General features: G+C 37.6%; 2 protein-coding genes across 5 annotated transcripts; one reads left to right on the plus strand and one right to left on the minus strand.

Moving 5' to 3' along the window:
• The first annotated feature begins 3,941 nt into the window (after positions 1-3,941).
• On the plus strand, positions 3,942-8,019 carry LOC147869924 (synaptotagmin-4-like). 4 transcript variants are annotated; one of them, XM_087334765.1, is made up of 12 exons: positions 3,942-4,207; positions 4,490-4,600; positions 4,683-4,733; positions 4,960-5,080; positions 5,199-5,323; positions 5,441-5,542; positions 5,646-5,720; positions 5,847-5,926; positions 6,097-6,292; positions 6,382-6,483; positions 6,562-7,227; positions 7,315-8,019. In XM_087334765.1, the coding sequence occupies exons 1-12, from the start codon at positions 3,968-3,970 to the stop codon at positions 7,603-7,605; spliced, it is 2,160 nt and encodes a 719-aa protein (XP_087190891.1). In that variant the 5' UTR covers positions 3,942-3,967; the 3' UTR covers positions 7,606-8,019. The 4 variants fall into 4 exon arrangements, with proteins under 4 accessions (XP_087190891.1, XP_087190888.1, XP_087190894.1 ...); XM_087334762.1 differs by having other exon boundaries at positions 6,562-8,019; XM_087334768.1 differs by lacking the exon at positions 6,382-6,483 and having other exon boundaries at positions 6,562-8,019.
• Positions 8,020-17,697: 9,678 nt separating this feature from the next.
• On the minus strand, positions 17,698-21,622 carry LOC147869925 (pentatricopeptide repeat-containing protein At3g57430, chloroplastic-like). Its single transcript, XM_087334803.1, has 2 exons — positions 21,298-21,622; positions 17,698-20,954 (listed from the first exon to the last, which is right to left on the minus strand). Exons 1-2 carry the CDS (start codon positions 21,597-21,599, stop codon positions 17,951-17,953), a joined length of 3,306 nt encoding a protein of 1,101 aa, XP_087190929.1. The 5' UTR covers positions 21,600-21,622; the 3' UTR covers positions 17,698-17,950.
• Positions 21,623-25,956: the final 4,334 nt, after the last annotated feature.

The raw sequence follows: 25,956 nt of genomic DNA on the forward strand, positions 1-25,956 counted from the left end.
GATCAGTTTGCCAAGGGTGTAACCCCTTTCTTATTTCTTATTGTTATGAAGGTATTCTCCGTATATTTAAATTCAGTAGGTGCTAGATCCAAGGGTTGGTCGCGCCGATCTCTAACAAGATGATTTTAGATGTGGAGTTTGTAGATGATGTTGCACCATACATGCGTGCTGAAGAAGGTAATTTGTGTAAAGCACAGGCTTCATTGGAAACATTTTGTGTGGCCTCTAATGCAAAAATTAATTGGTATAAATCAATGGGTTTTTGGGTTTCTATGCGACCATTGCCATCATGGAGACCATCTGAGTCCTTTCGTTGGATTCAAGAAGGAGTTTCAATTCGTTCCTTCGGTTGTCAGGTTGGTATAAATATGCATAAGGAACGATTGTTAGCTCCTCCAATGTTATCACTTAGGAAAAAATTGTTGATTTGGGACACTACGGAATTGTCTAAAGCTAGCAAGGAGAGTAATGATTGCTAATTAGGTTCTCCTTTCATCAAGGTGGTATATTGCATCAACATTTTTGTTCTCTAGATCCTGTTTGTTGCAGATTCAACGGCTGGTTCGAAATTTTATTGGATAGGAAGAAGTAATAACGATGCCCGTGCGCAGGTAGTTTGCACTTACGACATAATTTTCTGATGGTAGGTTAGGGTTGGTAGACCCATATAGTTAATGTAAGGCTCTTCTTGCAAAATTTGTTGTTAGGGCTATGTTGCTTGCTCAAGGTATATGGTCTAAGTTGCTTTTAAACCGATTGGTTGAATATATTAAATTGTCTACTGGTGATTTTTGGAAACCATCTCTAAGATGGGCATTCTTGTCTAATTTTAAGACGAGGCAGATACACGGTCCGAAAGATGGTTTTGTGGTTGGCATTTGTAAAGCATGGGATGCTGTTAAGTTTTTTTTATTCTTAGATGCCCATCTTCGAATGAAGAATTGTTGCGGGAACCTTTGATTTGGAATTTAATTTTTTCTGATGAGAGGGGTGTATTGTTGGAAGCCGACTACGATTACGATGGGTGGAGTTGGATAATGGTATAGCTACCACAATAGCCTCTTGGGGAAATTATGTTTGCCATCTTAATAATTCCCAACTTGATGCTACTAGGTGTAGGGGTTTTAGAGCTATGTTTGATGCAATTCAGTTATCTTTAGGGAATTTTCTCTCTAATTGGTCACCTTCTTTTTTGCATGTTTGGTTTGGATATTTTAATCCGGTTGGTGTTAGGATAGGAGTAAAAGGAACAACATCTCAAGGAGACTGTTACTATTTTGATGTATCCAAGGAAGGAAGATTATGAGCAACTAATGTGGTTCGTCAATTTGAGAAACGACATTGCAACATCCGGTGAGAGAGATTGGTAAATCTGATAAAAGGTGGATTTTAGATCCTTCTCCTTCTTATAGTATGTTATTTTGCCACCTATTGGTATTTAAAAAAAAGTCATTATTAGACTTGCATTGGGATCCATCAAATTATCTTTGGAAACATACAAATCTTTCGTCTCATACTAATTTTATTCAATTTTTTCAATATTCTCTGAAGTTGGGACGAAAGTTGCTCTTAAGTAGGAAATTGTATCCGCATCAGCTATGAAAGTGTGGTTGGCGAATGAGGACTCTTTAATGGATGCATCTAAATATTAGAAGTGGTTATGGAGTATGCAAATTCCCACGAAAATTGTACTTTTTTGTTGGTTATTGATCCATTATGCACTACCGATGCGGGCTTGGTTACAACAATTAAATAGTAAGTCGTGTGGATTTGGTTGTGGATGTATGATAGAATCAATTAAGCATGTATTGTGGTCTTGTCCTAAAATTATGCAAGTATGGAAGATAATATTAAGGCTATTGATATTGATACATGCTAATTGTGTGATCACTTGATGTGTGGTTAGGTGGGGCATTCTATAGGGACAACTGTTGTTATATGAAAAGGAGGATATAGTGGAAGCCTTTCACATAGTTCCTCCTCATATACAAATGGTTTAACCTTTTCTAATTGATAGTTTGCAATTTAGGGATGATATTATTTGGAAGGCAATTTCATTATTTCTGATGTGGGTAATTTGGAAGGCAGTTTTTGACAACCTCATTCATGATGTTTCTGTTATAATTGTTGATTTCTGGTTGTTACTTATTCACACATTACGTGGTTAGTATGAAAGTTTTACATGCAATGCCGATGTCATTCTCAGGAAGAAAATGCATTTTAAAAGGTTATGGGATACCAAGGCATATCTCTTTAGAGGAAAAAAAGAAGGAAGGTTGTCACATAAAGTACGAAATGAACATGTCGAAAGTCCTAGAAAATGTTCCAATTATGTGACCATTTATTTAGGTACTCAACATAGACGTCTCCCCCTAGTGGCAACTTGTGGTTGACGTGTTTACTTTGACGTTGCAATGTCCAACATTGTGCATGAACGTCTATTTCGTAAGCTACTTCTAGATTATGCTTCCCAATTATTTCCCTCCACACCAAAGTTGTGGGTGCCAAATTACAAATTATCAACACAAGGCTGAACTTTCACAGATCTTTATATATTTGGTTTACCAATTTATTAAGTGCCACTATAGAATGTAGAGGATGAATGCATGACGTCATGGTCTCTACCAAGCTACAATCCTCCATAATTTCTTTTTACACGCAATTGGTGTGATTGTATATCATAATCATGTTTGCAACTCATGTTATCCAAAATTTACACATGCAAGAATCAAGATTCTCTTACGAGTACTTGATGCAAAACTCATACTACGAAATACAAACTTGTATGTTCAAGAATCTTCTTAATGCCCACAAGGTAAGCTCAATGAGTAGCATATTAACTCAAGAGCATATTACAATGATGCGAAGATTATGATCTCACAATATTTCTAAATCTTTATTAAGATTGATTTTTGACACCCCATGAACAAAGCTAGGATCTTTTGCGTCGATGGATGCATAATAAAGATGCAAGTAGCATTTAAGTCTTCCTAAAAGGATCAACAATGCTTGTAATGTGTGTCATCTTTTATTGTGGGATGCAAACATAAATTTTAAGACACAACAATTGATGTAAAATGGCATGTTTGTGCTTTATAGTCATGTTATTGAAACTAGTTGTAAGAAATATAATGGAAGAGGAGCTATAAATATGCCACATATTTACATAAGTAAAGTGGATTGTATTAATTCATTAACAGATCTCTATCTAATGTGTATTGAGTCATAGGGCTTCTTTTCTATAAACCCATATCACCTATGTTTGTCAATGTTTTCCATGTCCATAAGTGCACCCCTTACATGGATTGTAATGGTTGTGAAATTGGTTTCATATACCGTTCCCTATCTTTTCGATCCATGTATTAGCATCAATAGCTGGTTAACAATAACCTCGTGTCATAATCCTTACACACAATTAATCAGTTCATTTGCAACCTTGAATTGGAAACTACATTCTATAGATAACCTAACCTAAATCTTTTGAAGGCTTCTTTTCGGAGAATTGAATTCCATGTCAATGTACACAACTAATAACTTGATGGTCTAGATGAGTTCAATTGAGACGACTAGGTCAACAATGGTCCAATCGGCTCACGGGTCCTTTACTGAGAGGATCACTATATGTTATTTTTGGTGTACGAAACTAATGAATGAGTACGGCCAACATGAGTTTGAAGCAAACCAAGGCTTGGGATCCATGAATTCATTGAAGGAGAGAGCTCTTATTCAAGTGCCACATAACTTGATGGTGAAATCAGTCATCAAATCATTCATAAACACATGATGTATCTCCCAGCATTATGTGTATATGTAATAATGTATGCATCTATATCCAAATCTAAATCTAAATGTATATCTTTATCTATATATATATATATATCTATATCTATATCTATAGACTATATCCTATGTATAGGTGTTGAGCCATACATATAGTGATGAGCCCTTGTTTTTGTTCAATCCACAGATGATTAGGACTGAAGCTATTCCGAAGAAGATGGGCATTCTGGATTGGATCCAAAAACCCATATCGAAGATAGCTCTCATTCTCTACACAGTTAGCTTCTGGTTGCTTTCCCTTGCAGTTCATTGGGTATGTAGCCTCCCCTGCTTCTTACAGGTCCTCCTTGGAATGGCTGTGGGCTTTTCTCTGATGGGATCGTTCTCCATCCATCAAATGTGCCGGGGACACTCACGAAGATTATGTGTTAGTTTGCTTATCCTTTTCTCAAGCAATCTTGAATTAAAGGTTTTGTCTTGCACATCATCAAGAAATAGCGAATGAAGTCATTATTGTTTGCAGCTTGCATGATATATATATATATATATATGCATATATATACACACACACACACACACACACACACACACACACTTCACTCGACATGTTTGATGGCCATAGCAGAGTGTTTATCTTTCTCAATTATCCTCACCAAGCTTGCATGATATATAATATACGTCACTTCACATGTTTTTGTGGCCATTGCAGAGTGTCCATCTTTCTCAGATATCCTCAGCAAGTACGGTCTCTTTGAGGAAACTTTTGCCGGATCATGAGAAAGCTCTGAGCTGGTTACCCAAACCTGATGATGCAGAAGCTGTGAGTAAAAACATATGTTTCTTGCTTTGCTTTCTACTAGAAAATGTGACTTATACTTCATCATTGTTGGTTGCTTTGAAAGGCAAGATGGATCAATGTGGCTATGGAAAAGTTTTGGCCCCTCCTCAAAGAAGTAAGTGACTACTCCTTATTGGCATTTTCAGCCACCGAAATGGTTGTTTCCCCCGCCGATTACATAGAGGTTTAAAATCTTGTAATTTGTTTATACTAATGACAGGATATCTTCTTAAAAAAAAAAAAAAGTGACTCAAATCCCTGCTTTGTCAACTTTTGAGTTTTCCTTAATGAAAGTGTGCTCGGTTATGTAAGGGTTGAAAATTATTCTATTATTTCCTCAGGCATCTTTAGGTATGATTAAGGAGCAACTAATTGATGTGTTAAATAAATATAAGCCCCAAGTTATTCAAGAGCTTCGGGTTGCGAAACTCGACTTAGGGAATAGTTGCCCTTATGTGCAGGGTAATGATTGAAGAAAGCCCTTTCACATAAAATAATTTCAAATATACATAGACTATACGAAATTTTATATGTGAGTACTAACTACTCTTCATAATTTCATTTTTGGTTTGATGGATAGGAATAAAGGCTCTACATGAGGAAGGAAACAAGATCTCATTTGAGGTTCAGATTGATTGGAGAGACAATGAGAATCAGGAAATGGTCCTTGACGTGCTCTCATCTGTTCCTGACTATGTAGTCCAGGTTTTCTTTTGTTCCGAATAAAATGATTCATCTTTTGCAATTGATGAAGAATTCTTGTTGTTCTTTGAAAACTGCTCAAAGTTAATAAATGTCTCCCCATTGTATCTTATTTTACAGGTCAAGAATTTTGTGATATATGCTGTCATGAAGCTGACCTTCATGCCATTCAAAGAAGAGTTTCCATGTTTCGGAGCTATGATTTTGTCTATTATAGAGCCTGTAAGATTTTTTTGTCTTTAAATTCAATACTGCTTTCTCAAATGAGCATGATTTTTCAGAGTACTCACTCATTACAGAAAGGGTATTTGGTGGAGATGAACAGCCCTTGATAGATTTCCAATCCAGGTTTATCAGTGGCGATCTCATTCAAATGCCAGAAGTGAAGAAGGCGGTGGATGTAAGCATCTTCTATGCATAAACATAATTTCTCAATATCATTTATTAACTATGGAATGATGAATGCATGCATAGCCAATGCATCTCATGTATCAAACTGTTTAAATCTGTGGATTTATATGTGCAGGACACCTTATTAGGAACACTCACATACCTTCTCGTTTCACCAAGCCGTGTTGTTGTACCCTTTATTCCAGGAGACTACAGGTAATTTACGCACAATCTCTCTTTCCTTCATAAGAAACCATTCTATAGTCAATAAAGTATAGTTTCCAACTTGCTAGGATGATAGGAATATAAAGCCAATAATACAATACAATCTTTAATTGTCCATATTAATTCCTCTTTGGATATATAATTTGTTTCAAATTTTCCAGTGATCTAGAGGCAACCTGTGTTGGAATTCTCAATGTACAATTAATAGAGGCAAAAGAGTTGGCAAATAAATATATAACCGGAAGATCAGATCCATACGCTGTGCTGTTTATTAGGAGGGTGGATAACCTTACAAAGAAGAGCACCCTGGTACATGACACCTCAGATCCTATATGGAATGAAAGCTTCCAATTCGATGTATGTTGCTTCTTAGAAACATTAGCTATTTTCTTTTCCTATTCTGAATGCTTTTCCCAAATCTGGTATAAAAAGCTTTATTTATGTAGATTGAAGATGCAAAAGTGCAAAAACTTACGGTTAAAGTTCTGAATTGGGATGGTGAAGGTCTTGATTTGTGTGTGGGTACTGCAGAAATCCCTATTAATCAGGTTTATGAGGCCACTAGTTGTTTTTCTTCACTTTTGGGAAATACCTTCCATCTTTTATCTGATTGTTTATGCCAACAGCTCAACGAAAACGTTTCAAAGGATGTTTGGATTGATCTCATGGGCGATCCCCAAAAGTTGGACGAGAAGTCTGCAGGGAAGGTCCATTTGTCTCTGGAGTTAAAACCAAGGAATTTCATTGGTGATGAGCGTGGCTTCATCACAGATCAAGCATCATTTTCAATTCCAGAATCCAGTGAGATTTTGAAGCTGCATAGGGACAAGACAGCACTTACAGTCTCTTCCACCATGGAGGGATTAAAAATTGTGTTAGATGTCATGGACGTGGAAACATGTATCAATGCTTTGAATCCTCCTGATAGGTCTAGTTCCTTGGACAGGTTGATGATAAAGGAGCCGAATATACTAGATGTAAATTCCAAAATAAAAGTTGAAAGTGCAAGTGTTGATGATGATAATGTTGATAAAGCAGATACCAAAGCCAATGGTTATGGCATGAATGATGGAAAAGTTGGTTTAGAATGCAGTGGCAATATGGTAGGCTTGTCATTACTATTAGACCAAACTTCATCAAAAATTAAAGATGCCAGCACCAAAGAGGAAGTAATGCCAAATCCAATGGAAAGTGTGACAGACACTAGATCGTACATGTGCCTGGAAGATATGGCATGTCCTTCCAAGGTTTTAAAGAATACCGAAGCCCATTTTCAGGAGAACGTTTTGAAGGTTGAGTGTATTAAATCAACCATAGTAGAAGTTGCTGATACTGATGCTGATGCTGGAAACCCCTCTGAAAATGCTTGTGTTTTACAGTTTGAAAATGTACCCGAAACTCTTTCTCTGGAGATGGAAAGGGACGGCATTGATGCAATGGAGGAAGTCATAAATACTGGATCAGGCATCAGCATGACCTCTCTAAAGACTTTTGAAAAAGGAAACGATTTCAACTTTGAAAAGGATCCAGTGGAGAATGAGAGAGAGCGATGTTCATGTATTTCTCAAAGCCCAATTGAGAATCAAAGCAGATCTGGAAATCAAGATGAACCAGGAAGAGTTTGGAATATACATGATATGTTGGATTCAGAGATATTTGAAGTCGATTAATTTTGAGAATATATATGCACACTAAACTGACATATCAATAGATCTGTTTGACACTACCTAAATATTATATATAAGTTGTGGAGATACTATCAAGCTACATATTAATGGTAGATCTTGATAAGAAAACTCTTCATGCAAAGTCTGGCAATCTTTCAGCCTATCTACACAACACGGATTTTGATGTCAAATTGATGAATGTAATGCCAAAGCAATGGCATTGGGAGTACAATGACAGTTCACTGATCCTATTTATGATTGGTACACTGCATTCAATACATAAGATTGCAAATGCTTCCTGAAATTTTGTTACCATTACTTTTAAGCATTACCTGGTATGCTAAGAATGCACTAATTTATGGAATCGATGTTTTTGAACAAGCATGATAAATTATAATCATCTTGAGTATTTGCATTGTCCAAATGTGTACTTTCGTTTTGCAGTTTCTATGATTCTGTGAGTGCCATGTCTATGTTTGAATTATAGCCATTTCCAACTAAGCTAAAAAGATGCATTTGTGATGAAATTATGCTGTGGTTTGGCTTTTTATCTACAAAAATCTCTTATAGTTTACCGTGTTTTCTAAGAAAAAAATGTGGATCTAATGATCAGATCTATGTGTAGTGGCTCCCTAGCTAGTATATATCATATAAATAAGCGCTTGTTTTTGCAGTTGGGGAATCTATATCTAAACACAAGCTTGTTAAAATCAGCGAAGTTTTCAACATTCAATTAAGTGAGAGTCCTGGAAATCCCATTATGGAGGTCAACCCCTCAAGCACCATACTATTGAAATTTATGCCACACCAAAAACAAAGATATTGGCTATATAGGCACATAATGTCCACAACTAGACTTGTGTAAGACCAAATATTCATTACGTGAGAGATCAGAGGTTATGTGGTAATGCTCGAAATTCAAGCCATTAGAACCTACAAAAGAATCATGTATGAGTCAACATCAAAGAGCCTTAACATGAGTTTGACATTTGGGAGAGCCCTTTAAAGGATGATGGATAAGAGCTTGTTTGTTTTTGTCTTATCTTATGCCACTTTCAAATATGAATCCTTCCAATGAAACTTTGATTGGCAAGCCAATGGTGTTGGAGGTCGACAAAAACATTTATGTAACTGAATGAGACGAAAACTTTTTAATATAGCATTGGTGTTTCTTTTTCTTTTCTCTTTTTTTTTTTGGGGTGGGGGGGGGGGGGAGGAGGCATGGGGACAAAATGTCTATGTATTTGCCTATAAAAGATTATACTAACAGTGACAAACTACTCCATATAAAGTCAATTCAAAATCACTGCAACTTTTAGTAGAACTAGGGTTTTTACCCTTACATGGTGAGAGAGTGGTGCCACTCTCCTAGTTCATCTCTATAATGAAAATGTCATCTCATGGACACTTGAATTGGAAGCCCAGTGATCTTATTAATTTTAGTTACTTTGCTTCAACATATTTTGCTCAATATGTAGTTGTTTTGTAACTAGGTGCATATAATGAGCTTTAGATTTATTCCGGTTATTGAATTTCGGTGAGTAGGATACTTTGATAATATCTAAAAGAAAAGAAAATTAGAAAATGTCAACGAAAATAAGTACTTGGAATATAGTGATGAATATTGGAGGTGGGGGCAAGATCACAATTCGTTAGCCTTCAATGGTGAGTGATCCTATTGTGTGACCTTGGGAATATGTAGTTGAAGGGAAAATATTTATATTCCAATGCCGTAATTGCTAGGGCTAAGAGGGCGCCATGCTCCCAAGGTCTTGCATCCGCACCTTGCTCAAAGTAGGATTGTTGGGCAACACCCTATTTTGCTATGCTATAGCTTTGGTTCCCAATTTTGGGGTCTAAAGAGTCTTTCAACATTCACACAACCCCTTGTTACATACACACATCAATGACCTGGCAAGGTTTATTTATACCCATGCTTGGGTGTCTCATAGTAGGATTTCCCAATATCACCCAACTTGTTTAGAGACTTTCGTTCCTCTCACACAACAAACTTACATTGGGGCTTGAAGTGTTATCATGCGGCTAAAGAATTTTATTTGCGGTTCTAGGATATGCATAGGCTTCACAATCAACACCCTTATTGTACATTTTCATGGTTCTTTTTATCCTTCCTTCGCATTGAGAATCGCCTCAAGCCTTCAATAGAGTTATTCTAGAGATTCTTGATTTATTGGCTCACAAGGTTTCTCCCTCTTCATTTAGTTGCTACAAGCACTTATCTTTCTTAATCGGCATATTAATTGCATGAAATATACCATTTTCCCATAGATGTTCTCACTACATATTGCAAGTCCTTTGTTCACGAAATACTTTTCCAATTCGGCATTGGTTTTCCAATATATCTCCACCAATTAGTTTTCCTGGCTTTCCGCACTTCACTCAAGCCTAGAGTGTCTCCACTTGAGCTCCTCGATGGAGACTTAATTTCTACAACATCTCCCATTTGATGTCTTGGAGTTTCATTATCATACTACCATTGATGATTCAAGATGACATTTCTTGCCGTTACAATGCCACTCTTTCTCATCCTAACAAGGGTCATGCTATCTTTCAAATCTAGTTCTCCCATGATGTTGTGATGGTAAGGAGAGCCCTAGCATTCATCAAGTCACATGCCTTATCTTTCATGCTAGTAGCAATTCACATCTATGTAGATTCAGTATAGATTACCAGATCAATTTCACATCTCTTGAAGCTATAAGGGTTGTGTTCACCAATGTGTGCCCAAATTTGCATCTTAAATGTTTACCCTGCCTCATTTTCCATATGGTAGTTAGCTAAAAGATTTATATATATTCTTTGCATTTATGGTGATCATATGACATTGACAACATAATTTAGTTTTTCCACAATTCGTGTGTGTGTGTGTGTGTGTGTGGAGTAGCCATGCGCCTAGCCCATGTGGCCTCCATGTGTAACAATTAAGTGCCATGTGAGCTTGTGATAGCCCATTTGGGCCTCTATATAAGTGGAGTGTCTGCCCACCAAAGGGGTAGAGTAGATTTCCTTTCCTTCTTGCTTCTTGTGTATATCACAATACACACACACACACACACACACACTAGAAAAATGAGACAACAATACATTAAATTGTATACGGCACAAGGAAAACAATACGTATGACTATGAGGTATGTTTTTTTGAGAGGGAGACAATGACAAGAAAGAAAAACGAGACATTACGTGCATACCTCAAACTATGGTAGGCATTCTCATTTATGCTCAAATGTCTTGGATGCATTATGGATATATAAGATAGAGACCTGACCCGAAGATAGAGGAATTTAGATGTACATTGTATATCACAATAAAACATCCAAATTATTGCAACAAAGAAAGCTCACTGCTCTTTATAAAAATGTTCTAGTATTAAAAAGCACAATTGTTATTTAATCATCATGGGTACGGGCTTTAGAAAAACATTTCAAACTAGACTTTTCAAAACCAGAGAGCAAGTGAAGAGAGTCTCATTGCCATTCGAAGACTAACATCCATTATTCACACATGCATAAAATGCCATATTGAATATATTATTTGTGGCTTCGAAACTAGCCACATTTGAGATACAATTAGTTGTGCTGCCCAAGGTTTTTAAAGATGAGAGTATTACTCCCCAAAACTTGAAATGCCGATTCCCACAAGACCACTTGAATTAAAAAATCATAGACTTTTTCGAAGAATCGTAATTATTATCACTTTCTTTTCGTACTTCAAATCGTACTTAAAAGTAGATAGACCACAATAGATCGACGATAAATACATTGCATTCTGTTGAAAAGTAGGTTGTCGAATAAAGGCATAAAGTCTCTTAATTGCAATTGTGTCAACGAATTAACATATAAGACATCCATGTACAAAAATTAGTAGCTCATGACAAGTAAAGGTGATTTTTCACAATGTGATTACCGCTATACAATAATGCCACATCACACGCACATATTTTTGTTTGACACAATACATCCAATCGTAAAGAGTACATATGTTTAATGATAATAATAACACCTCAACCAATGAGTACCAATAAAGTGTAACCAATCCCAACCACATGAAGGTTCGTATTAGGGCATCATTTTCTTAAGCATTGATTGCAACTATTTATTGACAAACGTTAGGAAAATTCTGGATAAAATTCTTCATCCTTTCACACTAATCTTTTGAATGATAGGTTATAGTCGTACGATAGGGTTTTCGTAACATCTAAAATAAAATCTTAGGCAGGCCCCAATGCAAAAGTATATCCATGGCATGGCATTTGTTATGAGGCCTCATTTTACATAATGTTAATTTTTAAAGTTGCAATGCAAAACGCAACACCAAATCCTTGTTGACAATGTTGTCTTGAATTAAGCCATTATGGACACATGTAAATAGACATGGCACACATGTAGAGTATGATAACATATCACAAGAATATTATGTATTGAATATGTACGTATAAAATCATTTGTTTAAAGGTAAATTCAAGCACGTTGTAATATACATATACTATCCTTTACGTAGGAAAGGCCTTAAATTAGAGTTCTCTAAGTAGAAAACCCCATCTATGAATTAGGAAATCCAGCAATGGAATGGATCAATCTAGTGGACTAGTATACGTCGTTGTCATTTGTTACCATGTAAAGAAGTGCACAATAAGACAAGTCTCGTTGTAAAGATGACACGAATTCTCGAGACTTGAGTAGCAATCGATTTACACATAACATGATTGTGAGTTAATAAAATATACAAGAGTTTTTCTATGAGACGCCACTAGTCTTGATGAATTCGGCATACATCCTTTTAGTACTTCAAAGGAGACCATTCGCGTACTTAAAAAAGTGGAGAAACCATGTGTTGGCAGATATGCTAGTATGTCATTGTGTATAAAGTAACTATAACGTGACGCAAGTCTCCATCCTAGTGTTACATCGTCTTATAATTAACAAATTATGAATTAACATATATGAGAGTGTAGAGTGAAAAAGATACACAAATTAGTTAAAACAACACATGAGGTGTAACGACAAGAATGATGGGTGTCCACAAGTCTTGAAGTCGGCGGACATTTCATATGATCTTTACATGTAATGTACTAAGAACATTTTCAAAGTAGGCGGACATTTCGATCACATTTGCAAAGAAATATCTCGAGCGTTGCTGCAATGATAATAATCATAAAAATAATAACAAAGGATGAGATCAAAGAGTAGTATATACATTTCCAAAGAATAAATCAAAGAGCTCTAAACCAATGTGACCTACAAAAACCTTTAACAATGAGCCTTTTTGTGGCATGTATTATAACTAAGGGTAAGTATTTCATTTTTTAAGCTTGGCTTTACAATAACATCTCAAAGGAGTTTGATGGGACAAAGGATTTTTCCGACTGACTACAAGCCACATGATCGTCGTGAGGCGACACCATGTGACCATTCTCACTCCGAAGCATAAGTTATGTATTGAATAACCCCAAAGAAGCTGCACCTACCGAGTCTCCTTGGGTCGCCACATCACGAGGTGTGGGGAGCGGAAATTCAGTTGGGCCCGAAAACCGTCGATGGGCGGGCGGGCAGGTGGGCGAGAGATCAATTATGGCCGGCCCGGTCATGGAGAACCATATGCACTGACTTGTGGGTGTCCAAAAACATCCTATTGGGTCTTTTTTTTCCTTCCTTTTTTTTTTAAAATCACAAGAAAAGAAGGAATACACATAATAATAATCTTCCCCCAACTATTTAGGGTTTCTAAATTTGAGGCAAGTCAGATTAAATCATGTACATTTCTATTTTTGAGAACCTAAAGATCATCAGATTCCCCCCCCCCCCCCCCCCCCCCTTCCCCCATACATTTAGGGTTCCTGATTTGGCATGTGGTATGTATGGTTAATTATGATCCCCAAATGATAAGGTTTTAATTAGGCTAATTAATCTCTAACTATGGCCTTGGATTCACCTAATCATGTTTTGCAAACTAATGGATTACTACCATTTGTCCCATCCTGCGGCGCAGCCGCTTAAAAATGCATCCGCGATCATATGGGCAAACTAATTGCTAAAAGAGACCAAGAGTATCATCATCATTAACCACACTTAAAGTTAATTATTTCCTGATTAAGTGTGGTTAAAATATGAATGATGACAATCTAAATGTTCGCCACTACCGGGTGGTGTCGTCGATGACCTGAACCTCTAATGGCGGACGAAGGATGGATGAATGATGAAGATGATGATGATGATGATTCTGTTCATTAGTGATAGGTGGGATTAATGCATCATCGTGATTAGTCTGGTTCTCAGGGTAATTAAGATTAGTATCTATATTGATCATGACCTGTTCTGGTTCGCTAATTATGGGCGGCTCAATCTGTTTCACAGCAGCACCGTAGCATATCAATGCGAGCCAAACCAATGCCACCACCGCTAGCGCAACCAACCATGCCATGTGCCTGTGATCCATTATATCTTCTCTCTTAACTAATTTCTTCTAATCCATCCATCCATTGTATAGAGGAGCCCCCATTTGTTGGAACACCTAATTCCCTGCCATTCTTATTCATTAAAAAATTTCTTCAATCGGGACAAATCAGCCATGGAGACAGATCCAAGATTAGAACTGAACAGCATCTACATATCAGATCAGATCAGAAATGATTAGTTTAGATTGGCTCACCTGACGAATCATGGACATCAAGGGGCGCTTGTGTCAGGCTTGATCGTTTGTCCTCAGCACATTTGAAAACAAACCGAGGGGATAGATCCGATGACCAGAAGGAGATAATAGTAAAATCAAAAAATGATATAATTCTGTTGATATGAATATTAATTAGATTTGTGTAAAAATTAGTAGCAGTAGTTATTACAGAGCGTAGGCTCCTGATTTATAAAGCCTGATTGTAGTGAATTATATTGGTACTAAATCATTCGGATAAGGAGGAGTTACAGAGTAGAGAAGGAATTACAAACACAGAGAAACCCAGAGAACAACTGATTTTGTTAACAATTTATTCAAATTACTAATTTGTCAACAAATCTCCTCCTCCTCCTCCTTGTATTTATTTTATTTTTGTTGACACACAAATGAATGAAATTCTGCTCAAAGTCAATCCATATCTCTTAAATATATGTTTATTTATTTATTGACTTATTTATTTATTTATTTATCTATCTGTTCAATCAATTTAGTACTGATTTATCGTGAATTTATATACCTTACTAATTAGTGCATCTATTTAATCTTTGTTTTAAGTACTAATTAAAGTTTTATTTTAGTAAGACAATTGTGGCTGAAGTTTTTTTTGGACAAATTCTGGGAAGAACACACCGCCACTAATAGCTATTTCATGATTATTAATCCGCTCAATATACATAATCAATTGAAAAACAAAAAACAAAAAAAACAAAAAAAGGCCCCCCAAATAATAATAGTAATAATAATGTTATAACTTATATATAACATTATATTCTTTTTCAACTAATGGCTGAGCTTTTTAATTACTGATTCAAGAGCTCGATCCACCATCATGACAACGACAGCAATGACAAATAACTATTATTTATTATGTACAGGAGCCCTCCCATAAATTCACTGTAATATCCACTAACCCACCACCAGAAAAAACAAAAACAATAATATTGACAATCAAAAAACAAAATGTCAGGAAGGGAAAAAATAAGAAAAACTTTAAGCCGCTGGAAAATCCACGACAGGGAAATTAGCGAATAGGTTTCTTATAATAATAAAAAAGGGCCCCCCCCCCTCCATAGTTTTAGGGCAAGACCTAGTTTCTTAGGAATTGAGTGTAGGTAAGGAATTCCTACTTGTTTTTGTGAGGTAACCTCCAATTGTATACATAATTGTCTTTTAGGAGTGCAGAAACTAGACCATTGTTTCTAATTTAACCTAATACTGTAAGAATCATCTAAACTCTTTGTTTTGGGGCCAATCATTAAGTAAATTCCAATATGGCATTTTTGTGTTTACAATTAACAGATTGTCTCTTGTATAACACCAACATATGGTTTGGACATTAAAATGGGACATGCCTTAATTTTTTTTTTCCCCTCTGCCATGAAACTTGAGGAGAATCCAAAACACATCTTATGTACTTACATCCCTGATTGTTGATTCAGTCATTTTAAGGTTGTTTTATGGCAGCTTTTATAAATTCAACCTATACATTCATGTAGCTTAATTGGTAACGTTGTCCAATGGAGACCAAGGAGTCATGGGTTCGACCCTTTGGCATCTAGGATATGAATGGAGTAATAGAGAGGTGAGAAATTTAGATGTGTATACATGGAGATATATCAATATGGGTAGGAATATATCTCCACAAATTACTGTGGTTTCATTATGGGTAGGAATATATTGCATTATGTGCTTAATTATCATTGAGACTATGTCCAACATATAACACATTGAGTCTTGATTAAGGTGCAATTATGTTGGGAAGAACTTGCAGAAGATTATGCCATGCCAATTGGTCTTTTGTTTCATGGTTTTAATACATATTGTGGGTTTTGGACCATATGTTTCATAAGGAAACTATTCTGAGGTTAATTGATATTATAGGCATAACCTTACAAATCAATTCTATACCTAATTTTTCCATTGGCTAAGGTTACAACAATAATAATAATAACGGGTATACAAGATTTCAAACAAACTATTGGTAAGGCTAAGTTATCTTGTTTAGATCTATTATCCAACGGCCATGGTATAACATATCAAAGTTGTCCTTGGTTTTCTTAATCTACATCACCATGATCTTAATGTATGTGGTGTAACAGTTTTGGAGATGGTTTACAAGAGCATTAAGCGTAGAATTTATATGCATAAGTTAAGTTGGGAGTCATGACTATACACAATATTTTGAGTTCAAAAATGTACCACAATGCATCCTTCAATGGTTTTCATCCAAACAAACTTCAGAGATCTCCGTGACATGGGCGACATCTTCTTATTGGTTAGGCTTTCAGCCCTTTACACATCACATGCACACCTCCACCTTATGTCACTCCTGAACTTTCTAAGTTACAATCTAGATTGGTTTTCTATGAACTTAGATGTTCCAAAATGTTTAAAACATATCACAACTGCATTCTTCAATGATTGTCTTCATAACAAACCTCACAAATACCACGACATGGGTCACATCTTCCGATAGGCTAATGTTTTTGGTTATCCAAACAAACCTCATGAACCTCCATGGCATATATCACATCTTCCAACAGGTTAATTTTTCAGCCCATCACACCGCACCTCCACTTTTATGTAACTCCCAAACTTCCTAAGATACAATGTAGAATGCTTCTCTATAAAACTTCCAACATTCCCATTCTATAAACTTCCAGACATTTCCACTCTTCTCAATAATTCTTTCTAAATCACTTTCTAGATGTTCCACAGTGTTTGAAATTTATCACAACTGCATCCTTCAATGATTAACACAGTTATACAGTAATTCAGACAAACTATTGGTAAGGCTAAATGTTCCAACACTTTTAGACATTCCAAAGACACTTTCTAGATGTTCCACAATGTTTGAAATTTATCACAACTGCATCCTTCAATGATTGTCTTCCTAATAAACCTCATGGACCTCCATGACATAGCTTACATCTTCCAACAGGTTATGTTTTTGGCCCATTACACACAGCACGTTCACCTTATATGGCCCCGAACTTCCTAATATACAATGTAGAATGCTCCTCCATAAAACCTCCAACATTCCCACCATAGAACTTCCAACATTTCTACTCTTCTCAATAATTTTTTATATATGTTACAAAATGTTTAAAATATATTCCATCCATGTTCCACATATGCCTTACAAAAAGTTTTCGAACCAACGAATGTTTCATGCAACAAGTCGCATATTTCCCATATTCCATTATTTAAGACACTAGATTGCCTTCCAATTTTAGGAACAAAAATATCATTAAAACAATTGATATATATACTTTGGGAAGAAAACCCAAGAGCACCAAAAAAGACAGAAGACCACTTCGAGCTAGATAGAGGGTACTAAACCTACACATTATTTATCCATTTATATAAGAAGAGTCCTATCAAACGCATACTAAACAGAATACTCAAAGAAGAAGTGGCTCTCCTCTTTTTACTATAACACCATACAATAGATCATCAGAGTCATGTTATATCACCTAGGGTCCCATCCACAAAAGTGTGTTCATACCAAACATATTGAAACATCACCATTTGGAGGCCGCGTCCAAACATGCAAATACTAAAAATGCACCGTTGACATCAAAAAGCCCTTCTAGAAGATGCAAAACACCAGATTACTGTTGTTGAGTAGAGCCTTGAAGATATATCCACCCAGCTTTCTAATAGAAATCATTGCACGAACACTCACCATCCTTGAAGTGATGAATACGATAAGCATCTCTAATAATGATATTGCGTTTCTCTATCTTTGATATGAACTTAGTGGCATTGTGGCAGTCTGCACACACACGAAGATTCTTCGAAACTCGGATTGTTGTACCAGGGGCTGTGTTGATGAGACCGAAAGCAATAGCAAGTTTCTCACAATGCCCACATAGAGCATCTTCTCTGGCCTTATCAGAAAGAGGATCGCGCCTTACAACTCTTCTTCCATCTTTAAACACCAGCCTCATTTTGTCAATCTTCGCAGTTAGATCAGTACCTCTCATTAGGCTCATCTCATGCTCAGGTTCTATTGCAACTGATGCTGGATTGGTCCATGCCTCTAGTGCTTTCTTCACTGCATGCAATTTCTTCGCATCTGCCATCAGATTCTCATTGAGACACACATCAGATATTGAATCATAATCTGAAGCAAGCTGATTATCCACATAATCCTCCACGTTCAGGTACGCTTTGTAATTGGAAACGAGAGAGTCCCAACTCTCCAAATTGGAAGGTAAAGACTGTCCTCCAAGATGTTCATTAACTTCACTTAATCGCCCTGCATGGTCAAAAGCACCAACAAAGTTGGCATAGTGAGTTAGTGATGGAGCAGCACTATATACCTCACCCATTGACTTGAGAAGGTCCACCGCTTCATTGACCAAAGCCTTCTCCTTACAGACAGAAAAGAGATTAGTAAATGTAGTCCCATTGGGTTTTACTTCCTTGATCATATTCTCCAATCCTTTACGAAGAAGGCCAAAATCTTCACTATACTTGCCCAATATTGCCAACCACAAGTTCCAAGTGGAAGCCTCGCGCATGGGCAGCTTCTCAAAATGATCCTGGGCAACATCTACCCCTGACAATTTGGCATATAATGCCACAAGGGCCCTTCCAATGGCTCCATTAGCCTCAAAATCCCTTTCAATCACATACGTATGAATCCGCTTCACATCATTGAGGCTACTGGTAGCGAGACAGGATCTGAGTGCAATAAGTACTGAAGCATGATTAGGCTCCACATCCTGCTGCATCTCATGGAAGAGTTTGAAGGCTTCAGCATAGTTGCCATGATGCACAAAGCCTTGTAACATCGCATTGCAAGTCAAGACATTGCGTTTAGACTGCTCAAAAATCGCATGTGCATTCTCAAGGCTGCTGCATGTGGAATACATATCAATTAGTCCACTTGAAACATATGGATCAGTCTCCAGCCCCCTTTCCTTGATGTGCTCATGAACCATCTTACCATTTTCAAGGGAATTTCGCTTTGAAATCCCCTTCAAGAGACTGGAATACACAACATTAGTCATTTCCCTTCCATCCTGAACCATCTCTTTGTAAAACTGTAATGCTTCCTCGAATGCCCCATTCTGGATATAACCTGCCACCATAGTGTTGAGTGCATCATTACCAGAAAGCTTTGCAAACACTTCCCTCGCATCTGAGAAGCTCTTAAACTTGCAATACATATCAATGAGCGCATTTCCAACAGTTGGGTTAGCTTCCAGGTTGCTTTCTTTGATCTCTTCATGGATCTGTCTTCCCTGAGTGAGGTCTTCCATCAGAGATGCTGCTTTCACAATGTTGGAATATGCTACATTATCCGCCTTCAGCCCACTGTCCTTCATTTCTTGGAAAATACGCAGTGCCCCTTGAACATCAGCTTGGTGAACATGGGCAGCAATCAACGCACACCACGGCAGCAGCTCATTCTTTGGTAGTTTTTCAAAAACAGCTCGGGCCTCATCAAGGCTGCCTCCACATTTCGCATACATATCTATGACAGATGCCCCAACTTCAGGGTTCTTCTGATGCTCCCAATAGTCACTGGTTTTGTGAAAAGCCACACCTTGCTCCAATGCTGCTTGACTGACACATGCTTTGTGAAGTGCAACATATGTGGAAGGGTTCACATCTGTAGCATTTTTCTTAATCATCTCCTCCCAAACGCCAACAGCACCATGTAGGCTTGCATAGTCGGCATAGGCTGCCATCATTGAATTCCATACTGCAGCCTCTCGTTTGGCCGATTTCTCAAATACTTCTATTGCATCTGGTAGGCTTCGGCATTGAGCATACATATCAATGAGATTACTCTCCACAAGCACATCACTTGCAAGCAAACACTTATTAATGTGGCTATGCACAATCTTCCCCTGTTCCAAAGCTCCCACACTTGCAATTGCTTTCAGGACACCAGCAAAAACTATGTTGTTGGGCTTCAAATTGGCATTGATCATCTGTTGGTAAAGCTTCATGGCCTCATCTGGAAGTCCTTGTTGGGCATATCCTGCTATAGCAGCACTCCATGTCAGTACATCTCTTTTGGGAGAGGTATTGAATTCTCGAGTGACCTCTTCAAGGCCACCACACTTAGCATATGCATCCATTAAAGCTGTGGTGACCATTATATCAGACTCGTACTCTGTTCGTGCCACATGATGATGTATGACCTTGGCATCAGCCAGTGAACCCGCAGCAATGGATCCTTTAAGTGCGCCAAGGAAGGTGAAATCATCAGGCTCTCCATGCACATCAAGCATCTGATAATACAACTTCAGAGCTAAATCTCCTTGCCCATGTCTAGCATTTGCTGAAATAATTGCATTCCAAGTGTAGACATTAGGTCTCGTCAACAGAGAAAAAACTTCGTTTGCTTCATCAATACTGCCCAAAAGGTTGAACATGCGGATGAGATGGGTTCCCACATAAGCGTTGGGTTTGAAATTGGTTTCCTGCACTAGTTTCCAAATCCCTCGTGCTGATTCTAGACCCATGTTGGCGATGCAATGATGTATAACAACCACCCAAATGGAATTATTGACTCGCATTTGTTTGGCGTGCATATCAGCTTGAGCAGCATGGGCTTCTTCCCAGTTGCATTCTTCTACATGCTTCCGGAAGTTCCCGAAAACACCTGCATATCCTATCTTGTGCTCGGAGGGAGAGAAACTACACACAGAAGCACCGGAATGAGTTAAAACTATGAGCCACATTGGGCCTTTCTCGGAAAAACCCGTCATGTGGAATCGGTGGGTTGAAAGTATGGAGACTACAATAGAAGGGGAATTATGTGATTACAACAGGCCGATGTAATGACCAAAATAGAGCATCGAAACAAGATAAAGAAAACAGTAAATTTACCCAAAATATAGCACCAAAACACGAGACTGTCAAGACAGTCAAAAGCTCTAGAAATTAAGCACCAAACAGACAGTTTCACGGGATGTGGTACCGGAAATAAGAAGAAAGTAGATCAAGAATGCAGCGATGTAGAAGCGTATTAAGCGCATACCTGAGCTTCGATTCGCTTAAAGGAGACTCGATGTCCACGACCCCAGCCTCTACAGGCGGAGATTCTCCCTCGGCTTTAAGGGAAGAGTCGGCGACGGTGGAAGAGAAACGACGAGAGGCAGAGACATTGCCATAGCTAAGCGAGGCGAGGGAAGGACGAACCAGGGAAGTAGCAGAAGCAGGAGCAGGAGCAGGAGAGGAAGGGAAGGAAGTAGTAGAGAGAGGGGAAGGCCTGTGAGGGGGGGCGTGGAGAGGGGGGAGGGCCTTGGCGCGTTTCACCGCAGCAGCGATTAGCCTACCCATAGCCAGAGATCTGTCAAAGAAAGAAGAAAGAAAACACAGCAGACAGGGAATGGAAAAAGGAGGAGAAGAAGAAAATCACAGAGAACAGGGGAGGGGGAGAGAGAGAGAGAGAGAGAGGTCTGAGAAACCCTACAAACCCTAGGGCTTTTGGAGGAGGTGGAGGGAGGGGGGGTTCCTTTAGGGTTTTAACACCGCCATTGAGCCTCTCATGTGTGTATGTGGTGTGAACACGCCCTTGAGAGAAGGGGGGGGGGAGGAGGAGGCATGGCTCTTCCTGACATGAACAAGCCCAACCTAAATGCCTCTCCCCCTGCGATTGATTCAAGCCAGCTTCAACTTCACATCCATACGTATGCACCATCGCCCATTTTCAAGTACGTATGCTCGCCATTCCAAGTGTCTCCCTGTCCATCTCATCCGCGGTGTCCTCAATGGGACACCGTATATATATATATGGTGAACCGACACAAGCGTCGTGTTTCACGATCACGTCAATCACCCCCTGCTATAGCACTAGAAGCCGAACCCCGTTGTAGCACTCGTGAAACTTCGAGGCGCTTGCGTGCATTTCCTTCCTCTTTCTCTCTCTCTCTCTCTCTCTCTCTCTCTCTCTCTCTCTCTCTCTCTCTCTCTCTCTCTTTCCTATGGGACCCCCCTTATAGCCACATGTTTCTAAACTGTTGAGTAGATATTGAGCTCTCGACATGTTTCTCACTCTGTGCGACTGTTGTACAGTCATCACTACTCATGGCCACCCTTTGGTATTGAGCTCTCAAAGGAGAATGGTGCAAGTTGCTAAGCCAACATTGATTCAGTCTTGCGTGGTTGATGTTGGAATGTTTCTCATTTCCTCGACCAATGTCTCACATACTCACATTTGATGTTAATTTGAATAGGATTGAAAATTTCAATTGCATTGCGTTTATAAACACGGTGGAGTATGTCAACTCTTACGAATAACATTCTTTGTTAGGAACCTTGTCATATTGAATCTAAATATAGCTATGTTCATAAAATATTATAATTTATGCTTGATCATCCATTACGTTGTAGAACAAGACTATACTATAATACTTTATCATAGATAATAAGGCTTACTTCGTGTTGGCAAAATTAGGAGGTCGAACCTTCTAAAAAGTCATTATTCCATTTTCTTTACTTGATTATAGCCCATTGGATGTTGGAATCAAGAACCTTCTCTACCACGAACTCTTAATGAAATGGAGCCATGATCACAATCGAGTGCATTTTTGTAACTTGGTTGACATTTGTGATGATCAATGAGATTGGATCATTATGTCTCATGAACTTGATTAGATTATTCTGCTTCAAACATGGGAGAAAGATTTGGTCATAATACCTAGGATAACAAAGGTAAATCTTGAGCCTAGATAGATAAATATATTTTAGCGTCCATAGAGAGGCCAATATTGACCCATAGAGAGTAGCTTTGAAATCTATAATTCTATTTGCAGAAGTTCCCTCTCAAATCACTAATCTATAACATAAGATGGTTAACATGTATTATATAAGTCAATCTCCATAGGAAAGTAACCCACTCTTAGGCTTGCTAAGAGTCGATTTGCCACGTGCTTTGCCTATATGCTTGGTGGACAAATAATCTCCTTGGACCTCATTCTTGTATGTTGTTGCTAGACTATCTTTGATATATGTACTTGAGAGTATGTGACCATTCCTTGGCGCTGACTTTAACAAGCATAATAATCATGATTGCTTATAGTTAAAGCTTATATTGGTATGCATAGGTGTTGGGTTTTGTAGGCACCACAAAGACCATTTGATTGCAAAACAGTCATTGAACATGTCCACAGTGCTCTTCCAATAGATGTTAAATTTGTTGCTTGTTGATGAACATGAATCACTGATGTCCTTCCCCTAAAGGATAAGTTTTTGTTTGAAATAAACATGAAAGTATGGGATGAACAATAATAACTTGACATCTAAATTAAAGGTATATTACGACAATAACTTATTTGGATTAGAAGGATGACAGTCTTGATAAAAGACATGACTTAACACGTGTTTAGTTTATCGCATGATACATAATGGCACAATGTGAAATCATTGCCTTTATGATCGTGTAGTAGACTTTAGATGTTCCACAAATGATCACGTATAGATATATACTTCTTGATATTCTAAATGGAATACATCGACACAATGATATGCTAGGAAAGCCTCCACTTTGCAATGTTTATTGTTTGAAGGGGTTGATGTTGCATTCACTGTAGAAAGTATCCATACATATAGATTGAGGTTAACCGACAATAAGCCCAAGAAAAAGGTTTTGTTTGTATGTACCAAATTCCCACACCATTATTTGCTCCTGAATGATAGGATTTGAGCATGTGACCTCCATCACTTCGAAGTTTGTTTGTTACCAAATTGCGTTATACCTATTGGATTTTGCTAATCTAACTTCTAGAAATAGATACAATTGAATGATTCAATCAAGTGGTTTTAGGTATATTTGATCCAATCGTTGTCTAAGACTCTACAACAACCATCTAATGTGGGTACAAACTCATTTAGAGTGCAACAAAGCCTCTACAATGGCTAAAAGGCTAGCATGTCAATCTTCCACTTACTTGATGAGGTGATTGATGGATTACCTAAGGGTGAACTCCTCGTGATTGATTAACAACTATAATCTATTCAATATGGAAGTCTATGTGTACTGCCATGGATGTTTTTATATGCCCTTCCTCACTGATGCAATGTTCTCACTCGCATATGTGATATTACTAGATTAGGTTTTCACCCATAAAATTTTGTTTGAAGACATTGTGGTTTCCTGGGACGCCACACCCTTCCCCACTCCATGAATTCATCTATAGATGCAAAAATAGTTATTCCTTACACAAGTTACAAAAGGCAATTTCCGTGTTTAGTATTGACCCCCCCACATTGAGCTACACATACAACTCTCATTGAATATAGATTTCCATGATATCATATAGAAACTGTTGAAGTGGCTTTCTTCTTCAATCACTTCAATCTTAGTAATTAAGACATACAAACAAAAACTTCATGACCAATACAAATAAAAACGTCTCTAAATGGTACTTCCACCATGCTAGTTATGACTAAAGAATTTACTTCCAAAGAAATGAATTTACAACATTGAGACTAGTATATCCAAGTGAAAGTGACGGTATTCCCTTTGCATAATTGTTAGGAATATTGAGTTACAAAATATAGCTAAAAGTTTAGAGAGCTTATTTCATATGATCCTTGTTAATGGCGCACAAGTCTCATCATGTGTTGGCAAGATTAGGAACATTGTTGGCTTGTACTTCTTTATTTATATCATGCATGAGGAGATCAAAATAATTTATAAAGTCAATGGCCAAAAAGAGATTAAAATGTTCTAAAGGGTCTACGTAACATTCGTGAACTTCTTCGTGTTGACTGGTTTGATGTCCTAAACCTTTTGAGCTCATTTGGCTATGCTTTGCCCAATATATTTTTAAGTATTACGAGTGGCATTTCTCTAAATGGACACAAAGTTAATAACATTTGATTATTTTAAAATAGAATTTTTTATGTGAAGCAAGGCAATGGGAAAACCAAAAATCGATAGATCATCAAGAACACTTATATTGCTTAGAAAGGATTATGATGAAGCTTATAAAACTAAGGAAAACTCAAAATTGTACTTCTAAACATTCTATGATGTCTCAAATTGAATTATAAACAATGAATGTGGCCCAGATAGCTTCACAAGCTGATCTAGTTGAAACAGTCGAGAATCTCATAATTATAATTTTTAGAAACTCAACATAAACCCCAATTCAAATCAATAAACAAATGATGTGCAATGAAGCTAACTTCATGACCCAACCTTAGCTTTTATTTGGATTATGAACTGCTAGATCAAGTTAGACGAGGTAGATGAATGCTACCTACTCGATAGAAAGATAAATTGACATCTTTTGAATGACCACAGTAGACCTTTTTGCGATCTATGAGATGGGGTTGTGCCCATGGTCATGATCGAACTTGGGTTCTCGTAAATTTATGCTTTCATACAAGTATGTAAATAAACAAGCCAATGGTTAGAGAGAATGATTACGTGGGGAGGTTTCTCGAGGACCAAACATGGGTTATGGTTGGGGGAGGGGGGGGTTGATTATGGATTATAATTAGTGTGCTAATCTAAATTAGGACAAGGATTGAGGTGATGATAAAGAGTGGAGGTTTAGTTAGTTTAGCGGTTAATGAAGGGTAAGAGGTTCTTCATTTTTACCCACAAAACATGTGAAGACACCAAATATGTACTCAAAATATTATCCACACTTCTTCTCATTGGTTAGCCATTGATTCTGCTCTGCTC

The sequence above is a fragment of the Azolla caroliniana genome, unplaced genomic scaffold (genome assembly GCF_043228905.1).
Source record: "Azolla caroliniana isolate FFs.n. ecotype wild unplaced genomic scaffold, voAzoCaro1.0.p SCAF_1, whole genome shotgun sequence".
Lineage (NCBI taxonomy): Eukaryota > Viridiplantae > Streptophyta > Polypodiopsida > Salviniales > Salviniaceae > Azolla > Azolla caroliniana.